The sequence below is a fragment of the Magnolia sinica genome, chromosome 9 (assembly GCF_029962835.1).
Source record: "Magnolia sinica isolate HGM2019 chromosome 9, MsV1, whole genome shotgun sequence".
Classification (NCBI taxonomy): Eukaryota; Viridiplantae; Streptophyta; class Magnoliopsida; order Magnoliales; family Magnoliaceae; genus Magnolia; species Magnolia sinica.
The window spans coordinates 17765961-17793725 of NC_080581.1; the positions used below are offsets into that span (position 1 = coordinate 17765961).

At 39.1% G+C, this 27765-nt stretch overlaps 1 protein-coding gene across 1 annotated transcript in view; it reads left to right on the plus strand.

Annotated features, from left to right (window-relative positions):
- LOC131256997 (uncharacterized) overlaps nt 1-27177 on the plus strand; it is a 36080-nt gene extending 8903 nt beyond the window's left edge. The window contains exons 2-4 of the mRNA XM_058258138.1: nt 8221-8244; nt 26572-26915; nt 26957-27177. Coding sequence (XP_058114121.1) covers nt 8221-8244; nt 26572-26873 — 326 coding nt within the window. The 3' untranslated portion in view covers nt 26874-26915; nt 26957-27177. The remainder of the gene's footprint in view (nt 1-8220; nt 8245-26571; nt 26916-26956) is intronic.
- The last annotated feature ends 588 nt before the right edge of the window (nt 27178-27765 follow it).

Here is a 27765-nt window from a genome sequence, read left to right on the forward strand (position 1 = left end):
AGATTGCAATTATTAGTATAAAACAATTAATTTCATTAGTACTTATATTGAGGGTTTGGCCTCCAAATTGTAATTGCACCATTTCTAGTTCGATTTGTAAGAAATGTAACTGCAATTTGGGCTCTCCTTCCTCATTGTGGATGCTAGGAAACATCAGTATTTCTTGATGTGATTGATTCAATTTACTCGTGTGTCAGCCTTGGTGTTTTGGGGTGGCATGGAAAACAAGACGTGCACTATGCAGGATGGCCCTGCCTTCTTTGCCTGTCCCAAATCATGAGTGAGATACAGGGAGTCCTATCATGCCCCGCACTTCGGATACAAAGTGTACACCCTTAGACCCGAGTTACGGTCCATGACTCGTACACCACGTGTACATACTTTCACTCAAGTAGTTGCTATGAGGCACGCTTTAACGTATTCTAGATTCTTACACAAACATCCACATCATTACACGTCCATTGTTGCTACTTATTCTATCACATTCACAACTACAAAATAAAACTCCAAAATCAACTATCTACCCATTTGGGTCTTTTATTCAACCATAATATCAAATATCATCTTTAACAATTCTTAACTATAAACCATGAAATATCAGGTCTAACATCAATAACTAAAAGAATAGAAATAAATCCCTATCAACTAATTTCATAAGCAGAATCATCCATCTAATGCGGCAAGTTCATCTTCTGCCAAATATGACCATTGGTCCTAAGTCTCATTCGCTAACCCGACCTTATTCTCCAATACTTGATTTGATTGCCCTGCATTGTTCATCTTTGTATGGTTGTTAAATCTACAACGTTAGTTGGCTAGGCTAGTGAGTGAACCCAGCATGGTTCATGTGTAGCGCAATATAAGATAACACAAACAAAATGAATTGGTATGTATGAAGCATGAGTATGGATCCAGAGGTGTCATGAGATGCATGTCAAGTGGGATGATCGTCCACTTGCTTAGGTTGGATATCTGTCAATCCAAAAATTGTACCCTTCAGGCATCCACCGTAGGTAGGCATGGGCAATTTGTACATCTACTCCGTAAGTAGGCTTCTACTATCGTGGGCATCTGGCAAGAAATCTACCAGGCGTAATCATCTAAGGAGATCCCCTGGGAACCCAAGGCATGAGCTGTGCATGTATTCGCAATGGATTCATGCAATATATGCTCAATGTCTATGCATCGACAAGTATAGTCAATCAGATACATCTCTCATTGAGAGGAAGAATAGATCTATGATACATTGATACCAATGATTGGCACGTTTGCATGTTCAATATCAGAAATCCCTCAAAACATGAATCATAAAGCAAGCATTGCACGAGAAATATAACATGGTAACTATATCAATCTAAACAATCACAACCATCAAATCATCTATCTTAATCGTACATATATTAGACACGTTGGGATTCACTCAACTATTCACGGTAGGGTTGAATCCTTTGAATAATCGGACGCTTTGGAATCTATACTTCGAATCCCTATTAAGATGATTTAACATACTACAATTCAATCACATTATCCCAACAATAGGGGTCCACCTTTTATCAAAGCAAGATGATCCAATATTAATCCTTCAAATTAAATTTGGAAAACAACAGGGATTGTCGATCAATGTAGTTGATCAATCAAGCCAGCTCAATGGCCATCGATTGATCGGCTATGGATCGATAAAATTTCAAATTTATGGTCTCAAGTCTCTAGATAAAATTGGTCACCTTTGATTGATCGAACATTGACCATCGATCAATCGAAATGGATCATATTTAATTCGATTTAGTTGCTGGACAGATCAATTTCCTCAATCGATTGAGACCGCTCGAAGATATCCTTGATCGATCGAACTTAGACTTGGATTAATCGAAATTCAACATTTTTTTTTTTTGTCGCTAGACAAAAATCGACCCGTTCGATTGATTAAACATTGATTTCAATCGATCGACCAAGGTCGAATAGGTTCTGTTACACGATCTGATTTTCTGAAAATTCTAGGTTTTCTTCTCTTCTCCCTTAACTTGGATGAATCCATTGGTCCTGGAATTGGATTCAATTCATCCAATGGCTTTTCTCTTTGTTGAATTCAGAGAAACCAAATGATCACTTGAATTCGAAATATCTGGAATATACAAATGTTGATTTAAAAATAGTTTGTTTATATATATATATATATATATATATATATATATATATATATATATATATATATATATATATATATATATATATATATATATAAAACCATTGTTGTCTATAGAATCGTAGATCGTTGTGGTAAATCCCTCAGTCGAATCATGCTAGGGTTTGAAGTCTTAACATGGTTAGACTTTAGGATCCTTCAATTAGAATTCTCCTAGACTGACACAGCTGGGTTTCTCGAAACCGATCTTCCATATTATAGTAATTAGAGCGACACCCGTTTTCTCTTTTACAAAACTTCTCCATAATTCCAAACGATGAACGTAGTGTTAATCCCCACCTTCATTGATTAGATTTAGGGTTTTAGATAGAAAATTATGAAAAATTTTAAAGGGAAAAAATGTAGAACTAATCGGTAGAGGCTTCTCTTTCGCAAGGCTTCTCTCCTTCTCTCTTGCATCTGGTGGCTGATAGGCTCTAGGGTTTTCTTTAGAAATCCTGGAGTTTCCCCCCTTTTTATAAATAGAGAGCACTGGATCTAAAAGGTTCCAACAGGGTTTTATAAATTTTGGCAAAAAGAAAATATTGCGGTGTTATGAGTCGATCTCCTGATCTATCCGTTCACGGAGAGTGCTCCTACCGACTGGGCTAAGTGCTTGGTTTTGTTAATGATCACAAAGTCAATTTATTAATTTGGTTAGTCATGGATCCAAAAAATCTGGGTCGTTACAAGTCCCGTTCTTACTCAACCACAACTTGGTGGTGGTAGTTCACCCTGTCAACCTTGGGAGCTGGGAACACCCAAACCTGCCTGTAATTATTGTTAAACAAAAGCTTTCAATGCCCAAGATTAGGTAGGACTCGAAGTGGGTTAGAATTAAGTTGACTTGGTCAGATCACGAGTAAATTTGAATTTTTAGATTCATCATCATCATTAGGGTGTTATTGAGCTGGGCTTGGGCCTGAAAAATCAGAATTTTGAATAAGGCTGGCCCGACAGCCCGACCCGAAATAGTTCAAAATCCAGGCTGAGACCTACCCCAGGCTCCGCCTGTTGACAGCCCTAATCATCATCATCATCATCATCTAAGCCTTAGCCAAAATTGATTGGGATTGGCTATTTCAACTTATAGCAACTCACTCCTAACTAGTGTGGTTCTTGGTCTTTGTTGCACATGACGAAACCATTTGAGTCTACTTTATCTCATCTTATTACCCATTAGTAGTACTCCTAAGATCCCTCGAATGAATTCATTTCTAATTCTATACTTGTCTTGCTACTCATCTATCTTAACATCCTCATTTCAGCTACACTCATTCCATGAATACGTTATTCTTAAACTACCCAACATAAACTACCCAACATTTTGTTCATAAAGCATGGCTGGTCCTATAGCTATCTATAAAATTTTCTTTTCAGTTTGAGTGGTACACGGCGGTCACATAAAAGTCCAGAACCATTTCTTCCACCCCACTTGAATTCTATAGCTAACATCCTTTTCAATCTCTCCACCAATTAATTATTGACCCAAGGTATCGAAAGTGATCATTTTGGAAGCTCCTTGGTCAACAATCTTAACTAATTCCTCAATTTTACTCAAATCATTACTAAAATTGTACTCCATATACTCAGTTTTAGTATGATTAATTTTAAATCCTTTAGATTCTAAAGCATCCTTCCATTATTTAGCTTTGTGTTTACACCCTCCCTTGTCCTGTCAATCAAAACTATGTCATCTACAAACGACATACGCTATGAGATCTCTTCCTACAAATGCCTCGTTAGCTTGTCCATAACCAACGCGAAAAGGTACCGATTCAACACCGACCCCTAGTGTAACTATAAGCCTACATTAATTGGGAACCACATGTCTCTCTGCTAGTGGTCTTCACATTTGTTCTTGCTCCCTCATACATAGCTTTAACAATGTCAACATATCCTCTTGAGGCTCCTTCCTTCCTCTTGAGGTTCCTTCCTTTCCCAAAACCCACCAAATTAACTCCCCCATCATATGCTTTCTCTAGGTTAGTAAGTGCCATGTGGTGATCTTTTCTCTTTATATTTTCAATCAATTTGAGTTTTTAGATTCTTTCAAGTTAATTACAGTAGGCTCAAGGTGTTCTATAACGGTAACTGTGGTCGTAATGGCCACCACCATGACCTTTACAATACGGGTTGTAACGGCTGTTATGACCCCTGTAACGGCCGTTACAGTCTCTTTTTTATTGAAAAAAATCCCGAAAAGCCTGTATCTACCTCGTACTGTTGATTAATAAGTATGGAAAACCTATATCGACACCATAACAGACAATTGCGGTGCTGTTATCGCCTTGATAGGGGAAGTAACATGTCATTAATAGCAATTACAGGTAATTTTTTCCATAACGGTTGTTACGGCCGTTACGACCCCATAATGTATAACGATTGCCACTGTTACCTTCACGTAACGGCCTTTACGGCACACCATGAGTAGGCTAACCCTGAGTTCCTGAGCTCGTGTAGGTTTTTTAAAGCTTGTAACAAGATCCTTGATTTTTAAGTGTTTTCTCATTGTTTGGTTGACTCAAGTCAACACTTAGTTTTGTGCAAAAATAAGCTCAAGTTGACTTAGGTGAGTTTTAAATATGGGTGCAAGGGAAAAGATCTTTTTTGCGTGAACTTACTTTCTACGAATTGAAAAATAAAGAATGTGGAAATTGTGGCTCAGATAGAAGGAGATTGCTTCTTTTCTGTATCTTTTATATTGGAGTTGCCATGTGATCTAATGCCTTGCCATGTGAAACACAATACGATGAAGAACAATGTAAAGAAAATTTGTTTAAAATTAATCTAGAATTTTAGTGAGAAGAGGCAAGTAAATGGTGGTTGTTGTTCCCTTTTTTTAATAGTGTTTTTGGTAGGTGAGAACAGTTTTATTAAATTGGAAATAAAAGGAGTACATCAGGAAATTGGAAAGGTATTCCCAGTGCACCAATTTCTTTGGCTTCTTTACTACTATGGATGAGGTCTTATTTATTTATTTACCTAGGAACTAAGTCATGAATTTCATGAAACTAACTCTATTGCTACCCCTTATCAGTTGTGTTTTATTTTTATTAAAGTTACGAGGTGTGGAGTGTATGGGTGAAGTCCGCATTATTTCATTTTAGAATCATTTGCAAGGTTCTTAGAGCAAGTAGAAGGAAGAGGCACAATCGTCCCTTGCTTACATTTTGTCTCAACTTTCTTTGATTCAAATCCAGCCGACTGGTTTGTGAAAGGTGGTTGAATTTTTTTTCATCATCTCAAGTTGGATCCACCACAATCCATGTACCAGGATTTCCCAGGGAGTCTCAATTGAAGTTTAATTTCCATAGAAGGGAGGTGTTTTATCCTTTTTAGTGTTTCTTTCAATTTCTCACTATCATCTGACCACTGATTGCTTTCCAATCTTTGAGCTAGTTCAATGCCTTAACTCCCTAGAATCCTTCTTAATAAGGATCCATTGAATCTTGAGTGGTTTCCTTTGGCATCTTCCTTTGTTTCTACCCATTATCTAATGGTGGTTTTTGAATCTCAACCTTCTTATGCTTTTCCTTGTGGAGATAGAATCTATATATAAGAGGAGTTTGGGGTTTCTAGGGAGTGCCATCATGTGGTCCTCATTCTTACAGAATTTGGTAGTGCCATACATCATAGAAAATCTATGATCATGCTTATCAGTGTACCCAAATTGACTCAAATCCTTCTACTAATTGTGGTGTCCTTTCTTGGCCTAAAATCTCATGCAAACACAAGGGGTGGATGACAAGAAGATGCAATTGTTGGATGTCTATCAGGTTTGATCAAAACACTTAATGATGAAATCAAAAGATATAATGGTTGAAAATGCTCGAGAAACCTTTTGAAAACATTTGAGAGTGCTAGCTAGCTTTAAAGAACTTAGTTGTGGATAAATCTTATCGATCAGACCATCCTAAGAAGACTAATGGATCCCTTATTGGTGCATGTAAGGCTTTTACTGCATACTAATGTGTGCACTAAACAATACTTGTATGTTGGCCTCTAAGTTACCTCAAAAAGTGTGTCAATGCATGCAACATTAGGACCATGAAGTACTTCCATGAACTCAGGTATAAGGATTAGTCAAAGCTAGTACACATTCAGGTCAATCCAATTTGAGTATGATGACCTCTTGGTTAGGAGAATTGATGCGATCCTCCAATGCGAATGTCCAACCAAGCCTAACACATGTACTCATAAACAAGTGATCACTCACACTCCCGTGTGGTGATGGGCATACAAGTGATCACTCACACTCCCGTGTGGTGATGGGCATAGGCAAAAGATGCCCGATGGTGGAGATTAATCCATCTGAACTCGGCATTGGTTCCTCGTCACAAGATAACTACAAAGCCAATCCTAGGTCACCTAATTCCAATGGAGTGGTTATGGAATTTAGGGTACTTGAGAATTGCACTTGTTGTCATGCCTCAGTGGTAGACTGAAAAGTGTTAACGAGTTTCAACACGAGGTCATGGGTTCGAGCATCTATTGTGGTGCAAGTGCGTGAGTGCGTGGGGTTGTGAGTGTCTGGGGGCGTGAGTGCGTGTAAAAAAAAAAGGGTACTTGAGAATCATGGTGCCACAACTTTCCCTTAGCCATGATGGATGTTGTGTCCACTTTCATTTTTTTCCCCATGGATCCACGAGAGAGATTCCATGAGGAACCCTTGTAAGTTGTAACCTACTAAACATGTGCATAATTTCCACATGCAATGAATGAAAAAAAAAGCACTAAGTATGTTCCATTCAACTAAGTGGTTATGAATAAACAAGATCCATCAACATATGCAACATTGGCTTTCCAAGGCACACACGTCTAACATTATCTTTCCATTCATATGTCATTTGAGCATACCAATAACTTATTCCCTATGATGAACTGAAATTTGTGGATGCTTCTCTTATCTAATGTTTTAAGTATCGACGATATCAGTCGATATATCCCATGATATATCTTGTATCCCACCTACGCGATATGAAATGCACAAGTAGTGCAATATATCCCACATGTTCGATCCGGTGAGCATTTTTTATTTTCAATCCTTTGTTTTTTTGTAAATCATATTAAATCAGCGTCAAATTGTTATGAATTCTTAATTTTCACGTTTTGCATGAAAAATCATGGATTGGGAGCTTCGATTTCGAGATTTTGGAGGAGATGGATCGAGTTGCGGAAAATTGAAACAAATCAAAATTTCCTAATTTCTCATAAATCAGTTGCAATCCGTGTCCAAACATAAAATCAAACATGTATGTAACTTGATCTAGTGATTTCTTTTGCTTTTAAATGTATTGCTTGTGTTTCCACAAGTCTTCTTATAAATTATATGAATAGACTTTGAATATACTTGCATCAATTCAATTAGACAATGCATAGATTGGACCCCATACAAAGAAAACCTATTATGTGTACTCGGTTTTTTTTTTTTTTTTTTTAATTTAATTATTATAATGTTTTGATTTATAAGTGTATATTGATGTCTTTTTTAACAATCACTAAAGTTTCATTGAAAAATTTGACCAATTTCCCAACGTTTCCCCATGTTTCCAACAATAGTGATACATTACGCAATACAACCAATATATCCCATGCGATAACTGATACATATCCATATCCATATCCCAAGGGTGCGATACGTAACGTGATACCGATATTTCGAACACTGCTCTTATCTAGCTCTTTCTTTGGGTCTTCTGAAAAGATTGCAGTTGTGGTTTGTAAAAAGGTCTATTATTATGACAAACAAATTGTTTCTTTGGGTCTATGCTTCTTGCTTTCATTTACCTATTTTCAATAATACTAGAACTTATCTAGTACGACTACCAAGCTCTTAGACATGCTTTGGGGGAAATTGATATTTTGGACCTCTGTTTTCTTTAATTGGTTGTTTTTCTAATAGTTCTGGGTTTTAATGCCTGCATATGATGTTTGCTTCGTAATCTTTCTGTTCTTTCTGTTCTAGTGCAGTTCTCATTTCAATTCATTCACTGACATTTTCCACTTTTGCTTTATTTATTTTTATTCATTTGCAGGGCTGCTCAACCTTTCTGTTACAGGTTAGAGTGCATCCTCACATAATCTTCTCTTATACTCTTTGATCAAGTTGAATTGTTAGGATAATTTTGAGAGTATTGAAGAGGCATTCATAGTTCAAAAACCCAAAAAAAATTGAATGGACTTAATGTCCAACCAGGTCAGGTCGACTCGACTTGATTCAATATTAATGATAACATTAATATGAATTTGAAGCAATAATTGCTATTTAGAATGTTATAAATATTAGAATTGGCAAAAAAGATCATACATGAAGTGCATGGCTTGTTGGTTGAGTTAATTGAATACATAGGAAAGGTTGGGGGTTCTAATCTCATACTCCTCCCTTTTTATTTTTATTCTGAAAAGCAAAAATCCAGCAGTAACTCAGTTTGAATTGTGTCAAGTCAACTGAGTCAGCTAGCCGACTCGGTGAGTCTGGCCGAATCTTGACCGATTCAAGCTCACCAGCGAGTTTCGTGGTAACTTGGCGTGAAAGCCCATTGATTCAAGTTGAATCGGGTGAGTTTTGAGTCACCGAGTTTTAGAACTATGAGGCCAACATATGGCACATGTTTTTATCCGGGTCTTTATTCAGGTGTTAGCCACAAATCTGGTCAATGTTCCATGTGACATGTATGTTACACTCGATGACTAGACCTGGATTTTGGGCGAGGCCATATTCATGGTGGCAAACACTTGATGAGTGGCCCAGATCCCATATGCATGTGCAAATGTGGTGTTGTGAATTTGGCTCTTTAATCTGCCATGTTTAATGTGGAAAGATTGTTAAAATGAGGTGCCATAGGAAACTGTGATTTTTGAATATTTATAATGCTGAATCTGAGAAGGTCTACAATATTGGATGGCCCATGAATGACACCAGATTGGGAGATACCTGGTCTTCAGATCTTTGGCCTTTTTTCTGTTGAGTGTGAATCTTTTCTGTATTACAATTTCTAAAACATATATTTTTCGTTCCCTAGCCTGAAAGGTTAGGATTTTTCACTGTGGGGTGCATGCAGCATCCAAGGTAGGGTCCATCGTAGTACGGGTTTGGACTGCCAGCCCATTGGCCTCACTTATGTAAACTACAAACTGGAGCAAACTGTAGCATTCTGTCATTGACTGCAAAATAATACCACCTACCTAATAGCAATTAGCGGAATCTGGACTGAATATATTTTTTTTCAGAACTTACTTCTTCAGTCAGTCCAGGCCAAGAAAAAGAACCGCAGAGTATGAAAGGGGACCTTCCAGATCCCCTTCTCAAGGACGCCCAAGATGCACATCACAGAGAAGATGAAGGATTCCTCATCGTCCTCTCACGCCAGTCCGAGAATCCTCTTCCATCATTTCCTACCCAAGAAGCTGGAAAAGAGGTGAATCTAAAGGTGAAGGTTCTTGGATTGGGGAGGTGATTCCGGTGGATCAGGTGATAGAGAAATGGGAGGAGCTCCACTGGGTGAGGCTCTCTATCCGGGAAAGGAGGTCGAAGAAGATCCCTGAGGTAATTTCACTCAATATTGGAGAGGACCTAGTGTAGATCTTAGTGCAAAAGGAAGAGACTCAGGACGAACATGGTCAAGGCCCAACGATTGGAGTTTCTGTTAACCCATCGATCGGAGTGGAAGAAGGTGGGGCTCATATTCGGCGCTCCTGCAATCCACCAAATGAATTGCCGACAATGTGAAAATCGTTGATTCCTCCACAAACACGTGCGACAAAAGGCTTGGAGGAGATGCAGCAACGTAGCCACATCTCGGGGAGTGAAAAAATATCAGATTTTTTTTTTTCCCGCTACTCGACCCGGATGTCTGCTCCCTCGTTTACACGGGCATCAAAGAGGTTTCTAGAGGGATTGACATGTGCGAAAAACGTGCTTCCTTTCAAACTTGCGCGAGCTTCGGGACGGTTCCGATTCAAGCTCAAGGAATGGCTGAGATCCCTCCATGCGATTCCGAAAGGAGATAGGTGGGTGTTCTAGATTTACCTCGATCGGTAAGAATAGACTTCGGAAACTCCCTTCAAAATATCGCCAATTTATCATCTTGGGAAGATTATCTTGAAGAAAACACTCGAGATGCAGCTTATGACCCTTGCTCTCTTAAGGGTCTGTTTGGGCACGTGACATACGGTGTATTAGAAGAGATTAGGAGGGATAGGATTGTCAAATCCCGCCTACCCTACCCTCTTCTTGTTTGGGCGGCGTCGTCTTTGGGACGTCTTCTTTACTTTGATGGATTCGACTGAGATATGGAGGGATTGCGAAATCCCTCCTTGGAATCGTCGCCAGCTCTCTCATACTGCATCGGGCCCACCCTCACACCACCATCCACCTTCTCTACCATGGAACGAGCCATGAGCTCTATAAGCAGAGCATCTACCTTCTTTTCCAATATGATCAAATCCTCTTCTTCTTCAATTCCGTCTCTGATAACCATAATTCCCTCTGCAATCCAGTACCTTGTCGGCAATCCCATTTTAAAAGCCGTTGTGAAACTTACTGAAAATAACAGGAGGTAGAAGAAGCAGTCAAGGACAACATGGGGAGTGAAACAGGCAGCGATGGTGGGAGAAGAAGCGACAACGATAGCCTCCTCCCATAACACATCTATGGACAAGTCTTCATATTCAATGCTCTCCTCTAATACCAAACTTATATTACTGCTAATGTATACAACCTAGAAGATCCCTGAGGTAATTTCACTCAATATTGGAGAGGACCTAGTGCAGATCTTAGTGCAAAAGGAAGAGACTCAGGACGAACATGGTCAAGGCCCAACGATTGGAGTTTCTGTTAACCCATCGATCAGAGTGGAAGAAGGTGGAGCTCATATTCAGCGCTCCTGCAATCCACCAAATGAATTGCTGACAATGTGCAAATCGTTGATTCCTCCACAAACACGTGCGACAAAAGGCTTGGAGGAGATGCAGCAACGTAGCCACATCTCGGGGAGTGAAAAAATATCAGATTTTTTTTTTTTTTTCCCGCTACTTGACCCAGATGTCTGCTCCCTCATTTACACGGGCATCAAAGAGGTTTCTAGAGGGATTGACATGTGTGAAAAACGTGCTTCCTTTCAAACTTGCGTGAGCTTCGGGACGGTTCCGATTCAAGCTCAAGGAATGGCTGAGATCCCTCCATGCGATTCCGAAAGGAGACAGGTGGATGTTCCAGATTTACCTCGATCGGTAAGAATAGACTTCGGAAACTCCCTTCAAAATATCGCCAATTTATCATCTTGGGAAGATTATCTTGAAGAAAGCACTCAAGATGCAGCTTATGACCCTTGCTCTCTTAAGAGTGGCTGGAGGGATTGTGGTATTTATCATGAAAATTTTGACAACTTGCGATATTATCAGCTTCATCTAAAAAAGATCAAAAGGATGTAGCTTCTTTTACAGCTGTCCAGGTGCTGCAGTCGACTTTAGACAATGTTGATAAGTGTCACGCGAGTGCGAATTACTCCAAAGATTTGTCAGAGATATTTCTCCCTCCCCAGGAGCAAAGTGGCGATTTCTCCATCATCAGGGAAGAAGTCAGCTGTCCAAAATGGCCAAACCATGAATTCAGGTGTGATAGTTAGAGAACTGATGAAGGGAAAGACTAGAAGAAGAGGTTAGCAATAGGGAGACGACATGCAAAGAAGGGCCAGGAAGCTTTGCGAGACCTGTAACTCAAGCAAATTAGCTAGAGATGGCTTTTGAGAAGATGAGGGAACATGATAGTGCCCTTTCTCGTTCGATGCAAGAAGAATCATATTAAACAATTGAGACAAACTGCTCAATTATGAGACTATCAGAACAGGTCGACGATAATTAGGACCTGCAAAATATGAGCGGAGTAGGTCATCTGGGGTCCCTGATGGATCAACCTCCCTCCTGCTCTCAGATCAGAGAAGATGCCATCCTCAAACGGTCTGAAGCTTCCCTCCTCTCCTCAACTATGGAACCCAGGTTACCTTCTTAGGTTAGTTTTCAGTTGTGCCCTTTTGTTTCTAACTCTCCGTATGGAGTATCTTTACCCCCATCTGAAGAACGTTTTGCGATGATTCCTTATTCTTCTGAGATGTTGAATGTGAATTTCCTGTAATTTGGGCCGACTAGGGAAGGGGGCCTGGTGCTAAGATTTGATGGGGAACTCTTGGCGAAGGCCTTGGTGGTCTCTCCCCTCAAGGTTTCTCGAATAAGTGATAGATCAGAGAGCTAACCAGGAGATTTGTATTCCACTTGTTCTTTCTCAAGGACAATTAGAATTGCTGGTTGATACTATTAAAAAGAAGAGATGGGTTAAAGATGTTGTTTGTCATGTTGGCAGATTATTGGGAGTTGTGTTTGGGAATAGGGATGATGTTTATTATGATCTATTTCATTTGGTGGTGGAGAAAGGTCTCCAAATCCAGTATGATCTTGATTTCAGTAATGCCCCTAGGGTGACTAGAGGGAATTGGGAGTTGATAAGTTTGGGAGTAGAACCGATGGGGATAATCCAATGCATTCCGAGGGCGGAGAGAAAGGGAAGGGGATCTTTTGTAGTCCATACATGAAGATTGTTTCTTGGAATGTTAGGGTTCTGGGTTGTCCTTAGAAAATGTAAAAAAATATTGTGTAAAATCTAAGTCTAGGATCATAGTTTTGCAGGAAACAAAGTTAAATAAGGTGAACAGTTCTATTATCAGATCAATTTGGGACAAGCAAGGGGTGGAGTGGGTTTCTATGGACTCCTTGGGTTTAGTCGGGGGAGTTCTTGTTATGTGAGATTCGAGTTTTTGGAAGAAAGAAGAAAGCCGGGTGGGAGAATATGCTGTCAATGTGACTTCTAAGGATATTTCTTTTGGTTTCAAATGGTTATTCACGGGTATCTATGGGCCTAGCCAATCTTCCCATAGATACCCGGAGTGATTTATGGAAGGAACTCTCTAATTCGAGAGAGATCTTCCCTCCCTTGGTGTATTGGGGGAGATTTCAATGTTATTCGGTTTATGCTTGAAAAGTCCTCGGGAGATTGGGTTATGACCAACATGTGTAATTTTTCGGAGTGGATCTCTAACCATGACTTGATAGATCTTCTCATGGGTGTTATTAGATACTGCTAGTCGAATAGTAGGAATCCTCCAACTTTAGCTCTTCTAGATAGATTTTTAGTTTCCCCTAGCTGGATTGAAAAGCATCATTTTGGTCGCCAAAAGTGGCTTCCTAAACCAGTCTCGGACCATTGTCCGATTTTATTGGAGGTTGATGAAATCAATTGGGACCCTAGACCGTTTAGATTTAAAATGGCCTGGTTAGAAATAGAGGCTTTTCATTCAATTGTACAAGACTTGTGGGCTTCTTTTGAAGCTACTGTCAGACATGCTTTCGTGTTATTTAAAAATTTTCAAATGCTCAAACCTAAACTGAAATTGTGGCATCGTGAGTTTTATGGTCATGGGGAAAAGGAGATGGATGATATCCTCAACACTCTGCAGAATCCAGACATCAAGGAGGAAATGCAACAACTATCGGAGGAAGATCATTAGTTGAGAGATAAGTACACTTCAGACTATAACTCGAGAATTAAGGGAGAAGAGATGAAGTGGTGCCATTGTTCTAGGGCAATCTAGTTAAAAGAAGGAGATAAAAACACTAATTTTTTTCACGGTATTGCTAGTCCCCAGGTGCGGGTGAACTCTATTTCTTCTATTGTTGTTGATGATAGCTCTATTTTGGATAAAGAGGGAATTACGGAAGAGATTGTTAATTTTTTACCTCTCTGTTATCTGAGGAGGGTTTCGATCATCCTCGGCTAGATTCTTTGGCGTTTTCCTCTAATGAGGATGTGGTCTTACTGGAATCAGAAATTTCATTAGAAGAAATTAAAGAAGCAATGTTAGCTCTTGAAAAAGAAAAATCTCCTGGACCAGATAGTTTTCCAATCCTTATGGAGCATGGTAAGCGATGATTTATATCTTTTCATCGGTAATTTTTTCAGGAAAGACTATCTTCCAAAGGAATTGGGAAGTACTTTTATTGTGCTTATCCCCAAACTTGAAGGGATTGTAAAGTTGAAGGATTTTTGACCTATTAGTCTTATTAGCAGTTTCTATAAGATTCTTGCTAAAATTTTAAGTCAGAGATTGTAGAAGGTAATCCCTTCGGTCATATTCAGTTTTCAAAGTGCTTTTGTTTTAGGTAGAAAAATTTTGGATTCTATTCTCATTGCTAATGAATGCTTGGATTCTTATTTTAGGGCTAAAAAACTTAGGGTGTTGTGCAAACTGGATTTAGAGAAAGCATATGATCATGTGGATTGGTCCTTTTTAGATTATATGCTAAGATGATTGGGCTTTGGCCTGAAATGGACATAGTGGATGTCCTTGTGTATCTCATCAACCGGATTTTATATATTAATTAATGGATTGCCTTTTGGCTATTTCAGGTCTACAGATGGGCTTCGCCAAGGTGACCCTTCTTCCTTCATTTTCATCATCGTTTCAGAAGCATTGAGCAAAATGCTGAGTAGTGGGCAAGAAATTGGTCTATTTCACGGATTTCAGGTGGGAAACTTTTCGACTCCTATTTGTCACCTTCAATTCACAGATGATCCTTTGTTATTTTGCAAGGCGGAAGATTACATGATTGACTTCAAGGAAGTCCATATGTTGGTTTGAGGTTATCTGTGGTCTCAAAGTAAACAAATCTAAATGCGAACTTTTTGGGATTCATATTTTGCTTGAGGTTGCTTCTCGTTTAGCGAATCTGTTTGGGTGTAAGGTGGCTTCCCTCTCAACTTCCTATCTTGGGCCTCCATTCTGTTAGAAAACCACCTTTCTTTATGATTAGATCTTAAAGAGAATACGAAAAAGATTATCAGCATGGAAAGGTGAAATGATGTCCCTTGGTGGTAGATTAACCCTTCTTAAAGCATGTCTATTTAATCTTCCAGTAAATTTTATGTCTCTTTTCAAATGCCCTAATTCAGTATTACAAAAGATAGATAGAATGTGTAGAGCATTTCTTTGGCAAGGAGATCTGACTTGAGGAAATTCCATCTCTTAAATTAGAAAGAAGTTTGCTCTTCGACACCTTAAGGAGGAGCGGGTATTAAGAGGCATGATTTGGTTAACACATCGCTTTTGGGTAAATGGGTTTGGCAATTTTCCTTTGAAGACAGGGGGGTTGTGGAAATCTATTGTGGTGGAAAATATGGAACTTCTACAGGATGGTGGATTAAATAATCCTCAGTGTACAGGATGTCCCATGTTTGGAAAAATATTAATAGTATTGCTTCCCTATTTTTTAACAGATCCAAATTCTTGGTTGGAGAGGGAAATTGATGGGGACATCACGTGCACACGTGCACGCATGCCGCCCCCTACGCACATACGCAAGGAAAAGGAGGGCCCCACCGTCGATCTAGCTCGATGACGACTTCCAGGGAGGGCCTCCTAGTTAGAAGACAGAGTTTGGTTCATTGAAGTGGGCCCGATAGTTAAGTAAAGCTCATCATGGGATCTCATGATCAAGACCCACTAGTCGGATTAAATTCATATTTTAGGTTTTGATTATTTATGTTATTTAGAATATCATAAACGCTTTAGATTTCTTTGATTAGTTTTCTTTTTGGTTTACTTCATTGCCAAGTAATAGGTTGCGCACATAGCCCGATTTTTGGGGTATAGGGTTTTCCCTATAAATAGGCACCCCTTGTAGTTCTTTTGATTCATTGAAGTTTAATAAAAATTCCTGCAAGTTTTTTTCTACTCTTTGAGTTTCTGAGGTGTGGAAAAATTCAAGTGGGTGCGAAGCTCTCCATTTTCGAAGGGCTAACTACCGTGACGCGAAGCCACATCTATCCCCATTTGCCCCTACCCTTTTGCATCCATATCTCTCACCTTCTACAACCATCCTCTCCTCGAATCCATCAGTTTTTGTAGCGGATCTTCTCCCTACAGCCAGTTTCCAGAACCTGGCCTTGCAGGAGGGCTGGAACTTCGACGAAGCACCACGCACAGTTCGTAGCTCGGATCATCTTGAAACTTTGGGGGTTTGGAGCCTACCCCTGGCCGACCAGGGCCAAGGAATCTGTTTCTGGGTGTGGGACCTGCTCGCACATGTGGTCAGGCTAGTGCGCATGTGCGCCAGGCCCTGGCCCGCTGTCTGTAAGCTGGAATTGTCTTCCGGTTCAGGTTTTCTCTTATTTTACCCTATCATATCTATTTTTTCATAAACCCTAACCCTAGATTGCATTATCCTTAATTTATTTGCCCCTTTCCTCACCATAAGATTTCTTGATTTGAAATTAGTGAATTCCTTGGATTAGGGATTGATTGTCATGTATGTGTAGATGATTTTTATTTCCCTTTGAGTATTGTTTGGTTCATAATTTTTATTGGTCCAGCCCTAACATGTGTAGGTCTGGACCCACATAGATTCTCCTTAATTGAATGTTTGGACTTTTGTGTGGGATATGGAATTTGTGTAATTGTTTCTAAACTAACGTGATCTTAAGCCTGAAATCTTGCACATCATATCTGAATTTCATTTCCTGCATCAGAAATAGAATCAGATTTTAGATTAATCCTTGGATTTTCGATCAACCGCTGAATTGCTTGTATCCGAAGCTTGTTGTTCTTTCTTCAGATAAAGATATCCTAGTAGCTTCTTGCTTATCTTGGAATGGAGAAGAGAGGATCCGGTTTCCTGCTACGAGGAGAAATTTGAGGGATACCGAAATAGAGTCTTTAACTTCTCTTCTATCGTAATTGTAGGACTTCAAGTTCTTACGTTGTACTTAAGATTCAATCGTTTGGAAGATGGCAGCGTCTGGATCCTTTTCAATTCGATCCTTCTCTGAAGATCTTGTGAAGGCTGGAGAGTCTAATTTTTATTGCCCTACTGCCAATGTTGTTGAATCGCATTTTATTTTTGAAAAAAAAAGGGAAAAAATTTATATAAAAATATGTAAGAAACCAAGGGGAACTTTCCTTACTTAATAGACAACTAATTTTACATATTTAAAATACATATTAGAGAAATAAAATGAACTAAACATCAAGTCATCAACATTCAACAATATAGTTAACAAGTAAGAAGTAACAACAAAATCAACAAGCTATTTATTTATTATTATAGAAAATCAACAAGCTATCTTCCTTGAAACCTGAATGTGTTTGAATCTTGATCTTCCAACTTCCAAGATATATATATATATATATATATATATATATATATATATATATAGAGAGAGAGAGAGAGAGAGAGAGAGAGAGAGAGAGAGAGAGAGCACTTGGAATTAAGAAATATAAGAGGAGAGTAAGAGAGTTTTGGGGTGAGAATATTGCAAATGGAGAAGGTTTGGAAGCCTTTTTATAGGCAAAAAGTTATTTTTTTTCAAAAATAAAAAATAAAAAATTTAATGCGCATTATGCAATCGCATATATTGTATGCTTCGCATATATGCCATGATCACATATGCAATCTGCATATGTATGCGCATATGCGGTCGCACATGACCATACTGCCTACATCAGAGATTTGGAAGTAGGGAGCTCTTACCAAAGTAGCAACCTTTTCATGGCTAGCGGGAAGGAAAAGAATCCTCACCCTCGACAATCTCCAAAAGAGGGGATTGATCCTCCCAAACGTGTGCCTTATGTGCTATAGAAGCAAGATGAGTCGGTCGATCACCAATTCCTTCACTACTCCTCATCGGTTGCTTGGGATGAGATTCTATCTCTTGCTTCAGTCCATTGGGTTATGCCACGATCTATTGACAACCTTCTCCTGGCTTGGCATGCTACAGATGGGGGGAAGTTGGAGAGGAGGAGATGGCATGTAGCCTTGTTAGCGGTATTATGGTCTATATGTGCTGAAAGGAACAATCGATGCTTCCGCAACAAGAGAAGAGCGGAGGCAGGGGTATTCGTGAGGGTACTCCAATTTATACGGTATTGGGCCCCATAATGTCTTCTGAGAGATGTCCCAGCTGTGGTGCTGGCTGTTGTTTTAACTTTAGCCCTCAGGTTTTCTCTAGCTTCTTCTAGGTTTTTTTCTTGCTTTTTTTCCTTGTTTCTTGCTGCTGCTGGCCTATTTTTCTTTGTTTTCTTTTTGATTTTTGCTTAATACAGTTTCACCTTTCAAAAAAAAAAAAAAAGAAAAGAAAAAAGAAAAGAAAGAGAGAAAGAAAAGAAAAGAAAACAATAAATGCAACATGTCATTTATCTAAGTGTTACCTGCTTGGGTGCACCATGCACTGGTGCTCCTTATAGTGAGCTCCCAAGAAATCAGACGTGTGGTGCAACAGTCTATTGATATGGACAATTAATCTGGTAATCATATTGAGTTGGATGATCCTAACCATCCATATGTTTGACTTTTTTGGTCAGCTATAGATTGTTGAGCATATATATTTCTACATCTAGAGCTATCAATGGGTCAGGTCCTGGAGTACCCATACCCAGACTAATTGCGATTGGTTCTTGTCAGGTCCCAGTCCTTTCAGGTATGGGTCTCATTTTTAAGGACCCGGACCCAGACCTGGTTAGGTTTGGTGTATCCATCGGGTCTTTGGACCTAGGTTTGGGTCAAATTAGAGCGTGTACATGGTTGGGCTCATTTGATGGATGAATTAGATAGCACGTAGCACGTGTCAACACATGCGCCACTTTGACACAGGTGTGGTTTGTAAAGAGGCTCTCTTACATTTGTGTAGGACGCATTCTGTTGCTAGAATAATCAAAATATATTTACTATATGTACTATCATTATTAACTTGTTGACAAGGTATTCAATATCTGTAATGGTAGTTGCAACTGTAATTACCATTACGAGGCCAGTTTTTGCCATTAAAACTGTATCAGCCTCGTAATGAGCTGCTACACGGGCCATTTTTTTACCGTAACAGTTGTTATGGTCCCGTACTGTTATGTGTTCACGTAATGTCTGCTGTCACATAACTGCTTTTTAATATCTTGGTCATTGATTGTAATCAACCTATAGAATAGACTATTAGATAACGCTTGATTGCAATCAACCTATCTATGCAATAGTCTATTAGATTGCATATGTAGGAGTTTTGTTCTCTCATTACCGGTCTGCAGCTCATATAAAGGAGGACTGCATCAGGTTTGCAGCCAGGGTCAAGCTTATGCCATAGCTTTCATCATGAATCTGAACAATATGACATTCCAAACTCATGCCAGCGCATTCCTTGTAAGCAACACGCTGGATTAGAATCCAGGTATAGTGAGAAATGGGCAAGGGTTGGCTGGGGCATCCTTTGGAAGTGACACACCACGATAATGTGATGTTGCTGTGAGATGTAGGCAAGGGTTCCGACGCCATTCTGGACGCACAGGGGTAAAGAAGCTAGTCCATGAGAATAAGATTCATCTTGCCACATGGAGTATAGGACCATTGACAAGTAAGAGTATGGAGTTACTAGATACATGAAATGAATGAGAGTTAATATGGCTTGTGTTTGGGAAAATGCGAGAGAAATGTCTTCAAACTTGCAAAAATGAGAGAGATAAGGATAGGGATTTAAAATCATGTTAGATGCATTAAGAGTGATAACCAGAAGTTACTGGTGAAGGACAATGAGATCAATGAAAGGTGGAGAAGCTATTTTCAGAATTTGTTAAATGACAACCACGCTGATGGCACAGAGATAGAAGGAACTATAAGCTCAAATGACGTCAATGACCATAGATAGTTTGTAGGATTAGGATATCTGAAGTGAAAGAAACTTTGAGAAAGATGAAAATAGGAAAGGCCCTAGGACCTAATGATATATCAAAAGGTTTGAAAATGTATGGTAGATATTGAGTTATTTTGGTTGACAAAGTTGTTCAGCGAGATTGTAAGATCGAAGAAAATGGCAGACTTTTGACAGAAAAATACCTTTGTGCCTATTTATAAGAATAAATGAGACATACGAAATTGCACTAACTATCGTGGGATTAAATTTATGAGTCATACTATGGAACTTTGGGAGATAGTGATTGAGCAAAATACTAATGCATGTCAGAAAATCAGTTTGCTTTCATGCATGAGAGTCCTATCACTGAAGCTATTTCCTACTTACACAATTGTTGGAGAAATATAGGGAGAGGTGGAATGAAAGGAGTCTCAAGAAGATATATCGACATTGTTAAGGATATGTATGAGGGAGCCATAATAAATGTGAGTACCGCTAGTAGAGGGATAAGCGAGTTTCTAATTAATGTAGGCACACACCAAGGGTCGGCATTGAGCCAATACTTTTTCGCATTGGTTATGGATGTGCTAATGAGGCATTTGTACGAAGAGATCCCATGGTGTATGTCGTTTGTAGATGAGATAGTTTTGTTTGACAAGACGAGGGAGGGCGTAAACATGAAGCTAGATTATGGAGGGATGCCTTAGAATCAAGGTATTAAAAAATGGTTTATGTAATGGTTTGGGCTGTTTCGTGTTATGTTGCAATGACCCATTCTGAATAAATTAGGTTGTAACATTCGTAATGGCTGTTCCAGGCTTGTAATGATCCATTGTGGCCTAACATAACAATCCAGGGCCATTTCACAGTAAATTCGAGGAAAAAAAAAAAAACCTTGTTTTTTTTTTACACAAGAAAAATATAATTACCTAGGATAAAAAAAACTCCCCCCTCCCCGTCTTCTCCTTTGCAAGTGTAATGTCCTAGGTATTTCATAATGGCAATGGTGGCCATAATGATCACTGTCGTCACCTTTAGGATACGGGCTGTAATGGTCATTATAGCCACTGTAACGGTCGTTACGGTCTCTTTTTCTTTTATTGAAAAAAAAAAAAAAATCGAAAAACCTGTATTGGCCTTATAATAGACCGTTACGGTCGCTATAGGTGGGTGTAACGTGCCGTTACGGGTCATTTTTTTCCGTAATGGTCATTACGACCCCATAACGTGTAACAGTTGCCACCATTACCTTACGGCCCAATAATGGCCATTACAGCACACCTTGGTAACGTCTCTCATGGTAGCGTATGACACTCAATACTCAGAAATTGCACTCATGGCATATATTAAATCAAAACTAAACTGATTAAAATGTGGGACCTGTTGTTGCTAAGTCACAGTCCCAAAATCAAATTGTTTGAATGATCCTGACCGTTGATCTACAGACATTTGTTTGTTGAAATAGGATCATTGGATATTTTTAATTCTTCACCATCGAATAAATGTCCACTAATCTGATAGTCGGATGATGAAATAAGCATAACTTGGGGCCGATTGCGTTAGTGGATGAATGCCATATTTTTGCGAGAATTTCAGGCCGATTTGAGGGCATTTGAGTGGTTTGGTGATATTAATCTAAATTGAATTTTAATTTTTTCTTAAAATTTCTTGGAGGGAATGATGTCTAATGCTTAGGGATATTCATAAGCGAGACGAGTACCATAGATTGCATGAATTTGGGGTCCATTCTAGCGGTCTCCCAAATCGGCAACACTATTCATCTATATTTAAACATAAATTTTCTTATAATTATTTGGAGGGAGCTTAGGGATATGCATTTGTGGGATGAATTCCATAGATTGCATGAATTTAAGACTGATTTGGGGGGCATTTGAGTAGTTCCTAAATTGGCAATACTATTCATCCAAATTTTATTTCAACTTTTTTCTTAAAATTTCTTAAGGGGAATGATGTCAAATGCTTAGGATATGCATTGGTGGATGAATTTCATAGATTGCGCGAATATGGAACCAATTTGAGGGGTATTCTAGTGGTCCTATAGATCAACGACAATATTCATCTAAATTTAACATTAATTTTTTCTTAAAATTTCTTGGGGGGAATGATGCCGAATGCTTCAGGATATGCCTTAGTGGGATGAGTGTCATAGATTGCATGAATTTGGGGTTGATTTTTTTTTTTTTTTTTTTGGTGGGGGGGGGGGGGCAGCATTCAGATGGTCTCCCAAATTGACAATTGTTCATCCGAATTTAATTTTTATTTTTTCCTGTAATTACTTGGGGGAAATGATGTTAAATGCTTTGGGATATGCATTAATTGGATAAGCGCCATAGATTGCATGAATTTCAGGCCGATTTGGGCCATTTGAGTGGCCTACCAAGTCGACAACATTATTCATCCGAATTTAATTTTAATTTTTCTTATAATTACTTGGGGAAAATGATTTCAAATGCTTAGAGAGATGCATTAATGGGTTGAGTGCCATTAATTGCATGAATTTTGGAGCCAATTTGGAGCATTCCAGTGGTTCCCAAATTGGCAACATTGTTCATCTAAATTTAGTTTCATTTTCTTCTCTTAAGGATATGCATTTGGTAGGATGAATGTCATAGATTCCATGAATTTCAGGTTAATTTGGGGCCATATGAGTGGTCCTTGAAATTGGATTCAACATAAGCCTGTTAGGTTAATAAAATAATCAGACAACGCGAGATAGCATTCTTACCACTAAATGTACCTTTACACCATCATAAACATGTTCGAAATCATAAAAGAATACAATTTTGGAATCCTCCCAGTTTTTGAAATCTTTCCAATATTTTTTTCTTTTCTTTTCTTTTCTTTTCTTTTTTCTTTTTTTTGTTAAAGGCCCATAACATAAAGGTTTTCAGGGCTGTCATTACAACCGTTGTTGCCATTATTGAATACCTTGTTTAGAATCTAAAGGATTTAAAATTAGTTGGATTAAAATAGAATATATGGAGCAAGGTATTAAAAAAGAATTACGTAAAGGCCATTACATAATGGTAATGGTGGGAACCATTACGCGTTACAGGGCCACAATGGCCATTACAGGAAAAGTGGCCCACAACAACTGTTACAACCCCGCAATGGTTTGTTATAGGGCTGATACAGTTTTTTTTTTTTTTAAATAAAAATAAAATTGGCCATAACATAATGGTAATAATATTGGCTGCTATGGCCACTTTTATCATTATTGAATACCTTGATATAGAGTGCAATTTTAGTAATAATAGGAGTGAAAATGAGGAATTAGTTAACATTGCTGACCACGGAGTTTCTCAAAATGACCACTTTTGATACCTTGGGTCAATAATTCATTAGAGTAGAGAGATTGCAAAGGATTTTGCACACAGAATTCAAGCTGGGTGGAAGAAATGGAGATGTGCCTCTGGAGTTCTACGTGATTATTGTGTAACACTTAAATTGAAAGGGAAATTTTATGGGATAGCTATAAAGACCAGCTATGCTTTATGTCAGAGAATGTTGGCCAGTTAAAGAACATCATGTTCAGAGGTTGAGAGTAGCTGAAATGAGGATGTTGAGATAGATGAGTTGCATGATGGAATTAGAAATGAATGCAATTGAGGGGAACTTAGGAGTAGCACCAGTAGGTAACAGGACAGGAGAAAGTAGAGTTAGATGGTTTGGCCATGTGCAACGGAGATCAAGAACCACACTAGTTAGGAGTAAGCTGGTATAATTTGAAGGCTCTTAAAGGGCAAGGGGAAGGCATAAAAGGACGCGGATGGAGGTAGTAAAAAAACACTTGATGACCTATGATCTAACCAGTGTTCGAAATATCGGTATCGCACAATGTATCGCACCCTTGGGATACAGATATGTATCAGTTATCGCATGGGATATATCGTTTGTATCGCATAATTTATCGCACTTTTGGGAAACATGGGGAAACATTAAGATAATTGTTGATTTTTTCAATGAAACTTCAGGGATTATTTTAAAAGACCCTAATACACACTTTTAAATCATAAAATCTGAAAAAAGAAATGGTCATAATAGGTTTCCTTTGTATATTGTACTAAGATATGCGCTGTGTGATTGAACTATGACAACTATATTCACTATCCACCCCATCCATCCGTTTTTTCATATCATTTTAGGACATTATTCAAAAAAAAAATGAAGCAGATCCAATAATCAAGTGGACCGTACCATAGGAAACAATGATGATTGACCATTAGTGGGCCACAAAGGTTAGATCAAGCTGATAATTGTTTTTTCTCTTCATTCAAACTTACGTGAAGTTATCAATAAATTAAGTGCCTAATAAAATATAGAGAAAATCAAGGTGCACCCTAAAAAGTTTTTAATGGTACCGTGTTCAACCACCATTGTTTCCTTGAGTATAGTCCACTTGAGACGAAAAATAAGATAGATCTAATGATCAAGTGGACCACACTGAAAAAAGTAATGGAGGGATTAAACGTCTGCCATTGAAACCCTTTAGGGTTCACGGAATTTTTGGATCAATATAAAATTTGTTTTTCCTCGTAATTTATGTCTTTGTGACTTCATGAACAGATTGGATGGAAAATAAACGTTATGGTGGGCCCTACAAAATGACTCTTGCATTTAATTCCACTGACATTTAATGTTTAGTGCATTTTAATGCAACCAAGCTTATTATTTGGTGTGGTCCACTTGAGCGTTGGATATGCCTCATTTTCGTACTCATATCTTAAAATAATATGAGAAAAGGGATTAACGGTTTGGATGTATAGATACATCACGGTGGGCCCGACCACAGACCTGCCCGTTCGGAGCTAGGGACGGGCAGGGGTAGTACGCAATCCGCGTCCTCGTGTGGTACACCAGCCAATCCGATTCCTTTTGGATAGATTTAATATTATATGGCCCCACAATAATATATTTATTATATCCACACCGTTCAACCATTTGGAGAGATTATTTTAGATCATGAACCAAAAAATAATTAATATCCAAAGCTCAAGTGGACCACACCACAAATAGCAGTGTGACAGTGATTCTCACTGTTAAAACATTCGTACGGCCCACCGTGACTTTTATTTTCCATCCAATCTGTTAATGAGGTCACACAGAGCTGGATGAAGAGGAAAAATAAATATCATATTTATCCAAAACTTCTCTGACCTCAAAAGGGTTTCAATGGTAGACGTTCAATCTCCCACTATTGTCTATTGTTTGGGGTGTGGTCCACTTGTTCTCTGGATCTGTTTTATTTTTCGGCTCAAGCCTTACAACGAGCTGTCCAAATGGAAGAACGGTTTGGATATAACGCATGCCTTATGATGGGACCCACAGCACTTGATGACGTTAACACTCGGTGGTGTACGGTACACCACCCGACCCAAAATCATTGAAAGAGGGCTCGGACGCCCTTGTTTTTCGACGCAGCGAGGGTTCCGGCCTTCGGGAACCCTAAAATCTCGCCCAAATCCAGGAATTTGCATATCTCACGGTGATTTCTCGACATTTCGGAGAGGATTTCTCCGGATTTCGCTTGGATTTCTTCGGACGTCGATAGATTTCTCTCCTGTGACCCGGAAATGTCGACCACGGCCTGATTCCTCGCCGGAATCTCCAAGAAAGGGGGAAGTTGAAGAAAATTTGCAGAAAATCCTACTTAACTGTCGAGTGGCCCACCTCCAGCCAGGTACGCTCCGATTTCTTTTTCCTTTTTTTCTAATTCAATTTTTTTTTTTATTCTCCACAAGCCGGATCCGATTTTCTGTCCGTGCATTTGTCTCCCTCGATAATGGAGAGGAAATCTCGCCATATTGTCGATATATTGTGCGATATCGACGATATATCGGCCGATATTGGGATTTTGAATTTTTTGGTATCTTCCGGTGGTTATCGGGGGTGTATCGTCTCGCAGTGGTGCGATACCGATAATATCGGCCGATATATCGGCCGATAGTATCGATATTTCGAACACTGGATCTAACTGAAGGTGTGGCCCTTGATAGAGTGGAATGGCCGACTAGGATTCAGGTAGCCGACCCCAATTAATTAGGATACGGCTTAGATGATGATAATTTGTAATATCATTATTAAAACTAACTGGACCCAACCCGTCCCAAACCCAACTAGTCCTCATTTTTAACTAGGTCCAAAAAGGCGAGACCTGAACCTGGACTAATTTCCTAACAGGTCAAAAAGTGGTCCTGGACCCATTATAACTGGGTCAGATCCATCGGCTACCCATGGGTCCGGGCACCCATTGACAGCCCTATCTACTTGTTAATTGAGTCTCATGCACCTCTTTTCACTATAAAGTGCAAGCCATCAGAATTCATGATAGATTATACGCAGGGATTGCATGTTAGCTTCTTAATGGTTCGTTTGCATGCGGGCTGGAATGAATCAGATGGCACTAGCCATTTCATTTCCAGCAGCAGATGAAGCAAAAATGAACAGAAAAGGGTACCCATCTAAAGCTTTTGATTGTCCCCCATGCACATTTTGGATAAACCAAACACCAAACATTTTCGGATTCAAAATCTTGTGGAACAAAAAAAGCAAGAAGTCAGGATTCACCCCCATCTAAACAGGCCTTTTATTTATCATTTAGCTCCAATCATTATAATGACATTTTGATGTTTTATGACATGAAAAGATTGCGGGAGGGATGATCCAGATCTCAATGTGGAGATGGAGAAGCAGTTCGTGGACCTTTTAACAGAGGAAATGCAGTTGCAGGAGGCTGTTTCTAAGGAATATGCCAATCATATGAACCTCACTTTCATTGAAGTGAGGCGACTTGCTTCCCAGTACCAAAAAGAGGCCGAGAAATGCAACACGGCAACCGAGACGTGCGAAGGGGCCAGGGAACGAGCTGAGGCAGCATTGACAAAGGAAAAGAAGGTGACGGCTGCATGGGAAAAACGGGCCCGCCAGCTCGGGTGGGTAGGAGAGTAGATCGGATGGACAGCTTTGCTCAATCAGAATTTTCCGGTCCAGGTTTTTTTTTTTTTTTTTTTGTCCCTATAAACTGAAGTGAGGGCTTATTATTTATCAATCCACTTCAGCTGTAATTTTCTTGTTGCAGAAGTAGATGTATCACTCCATAGGGTATCCATACAGATGCATACAACCCAGTTATTTGAGATGAGAAAATTGTTCCGAAAATGCCCATGTAACGTTGCCATATTTACAAAGGACTTGTTAGACCCTGTAAAACTAGATGGATTTGATTAAAAAGAATTTGTACTAGTTTGATATTTTGAGTGTTGTGTCAAGGACACATTTTACTGTGAATATTGCATAAACCCATTTTCTGTTTTGCAATGAAATTAACAGACTCAGCATGCTATTTCCATTTTCAAAATAGAAAATGGCTGTAAGCAAATCAATTATTATTATTATTATTATTATTATTATTATTTGATAATGTTGGGAATTCCATCTTGGACAATTTAAAATTTTTTAGGTGACTCTTCAATAACATAATTTGCCGACCCAGTGGGCTAATGTGGGACTTGGGCGAGTCAACTCGGCCTGTTCACCATCTGGTTGACTGAGCGGAGTTGCACCATGTCCATCTATCTCGGAGCTGTGTTTGAGTCGGGCAGATCTCTGAACATTGGACTCAATTTGATGGGTGTACATATGATAGGTTAGGTTTGCTGCGAGGTAGGCCTGCCAATGGGTCAGGTTTGCTCAGGATCTGGTCAGCCCAACCCAACCCATTTAATAAAACCGCTATCGATTAACTGGTGACTTGACCCAACCCACTTAAAATTTCTAGAGCTCGAACCTGACCTAACCTATTTAATTACCGTCGGGTCAGCTCAACCAACCCACCCATCCC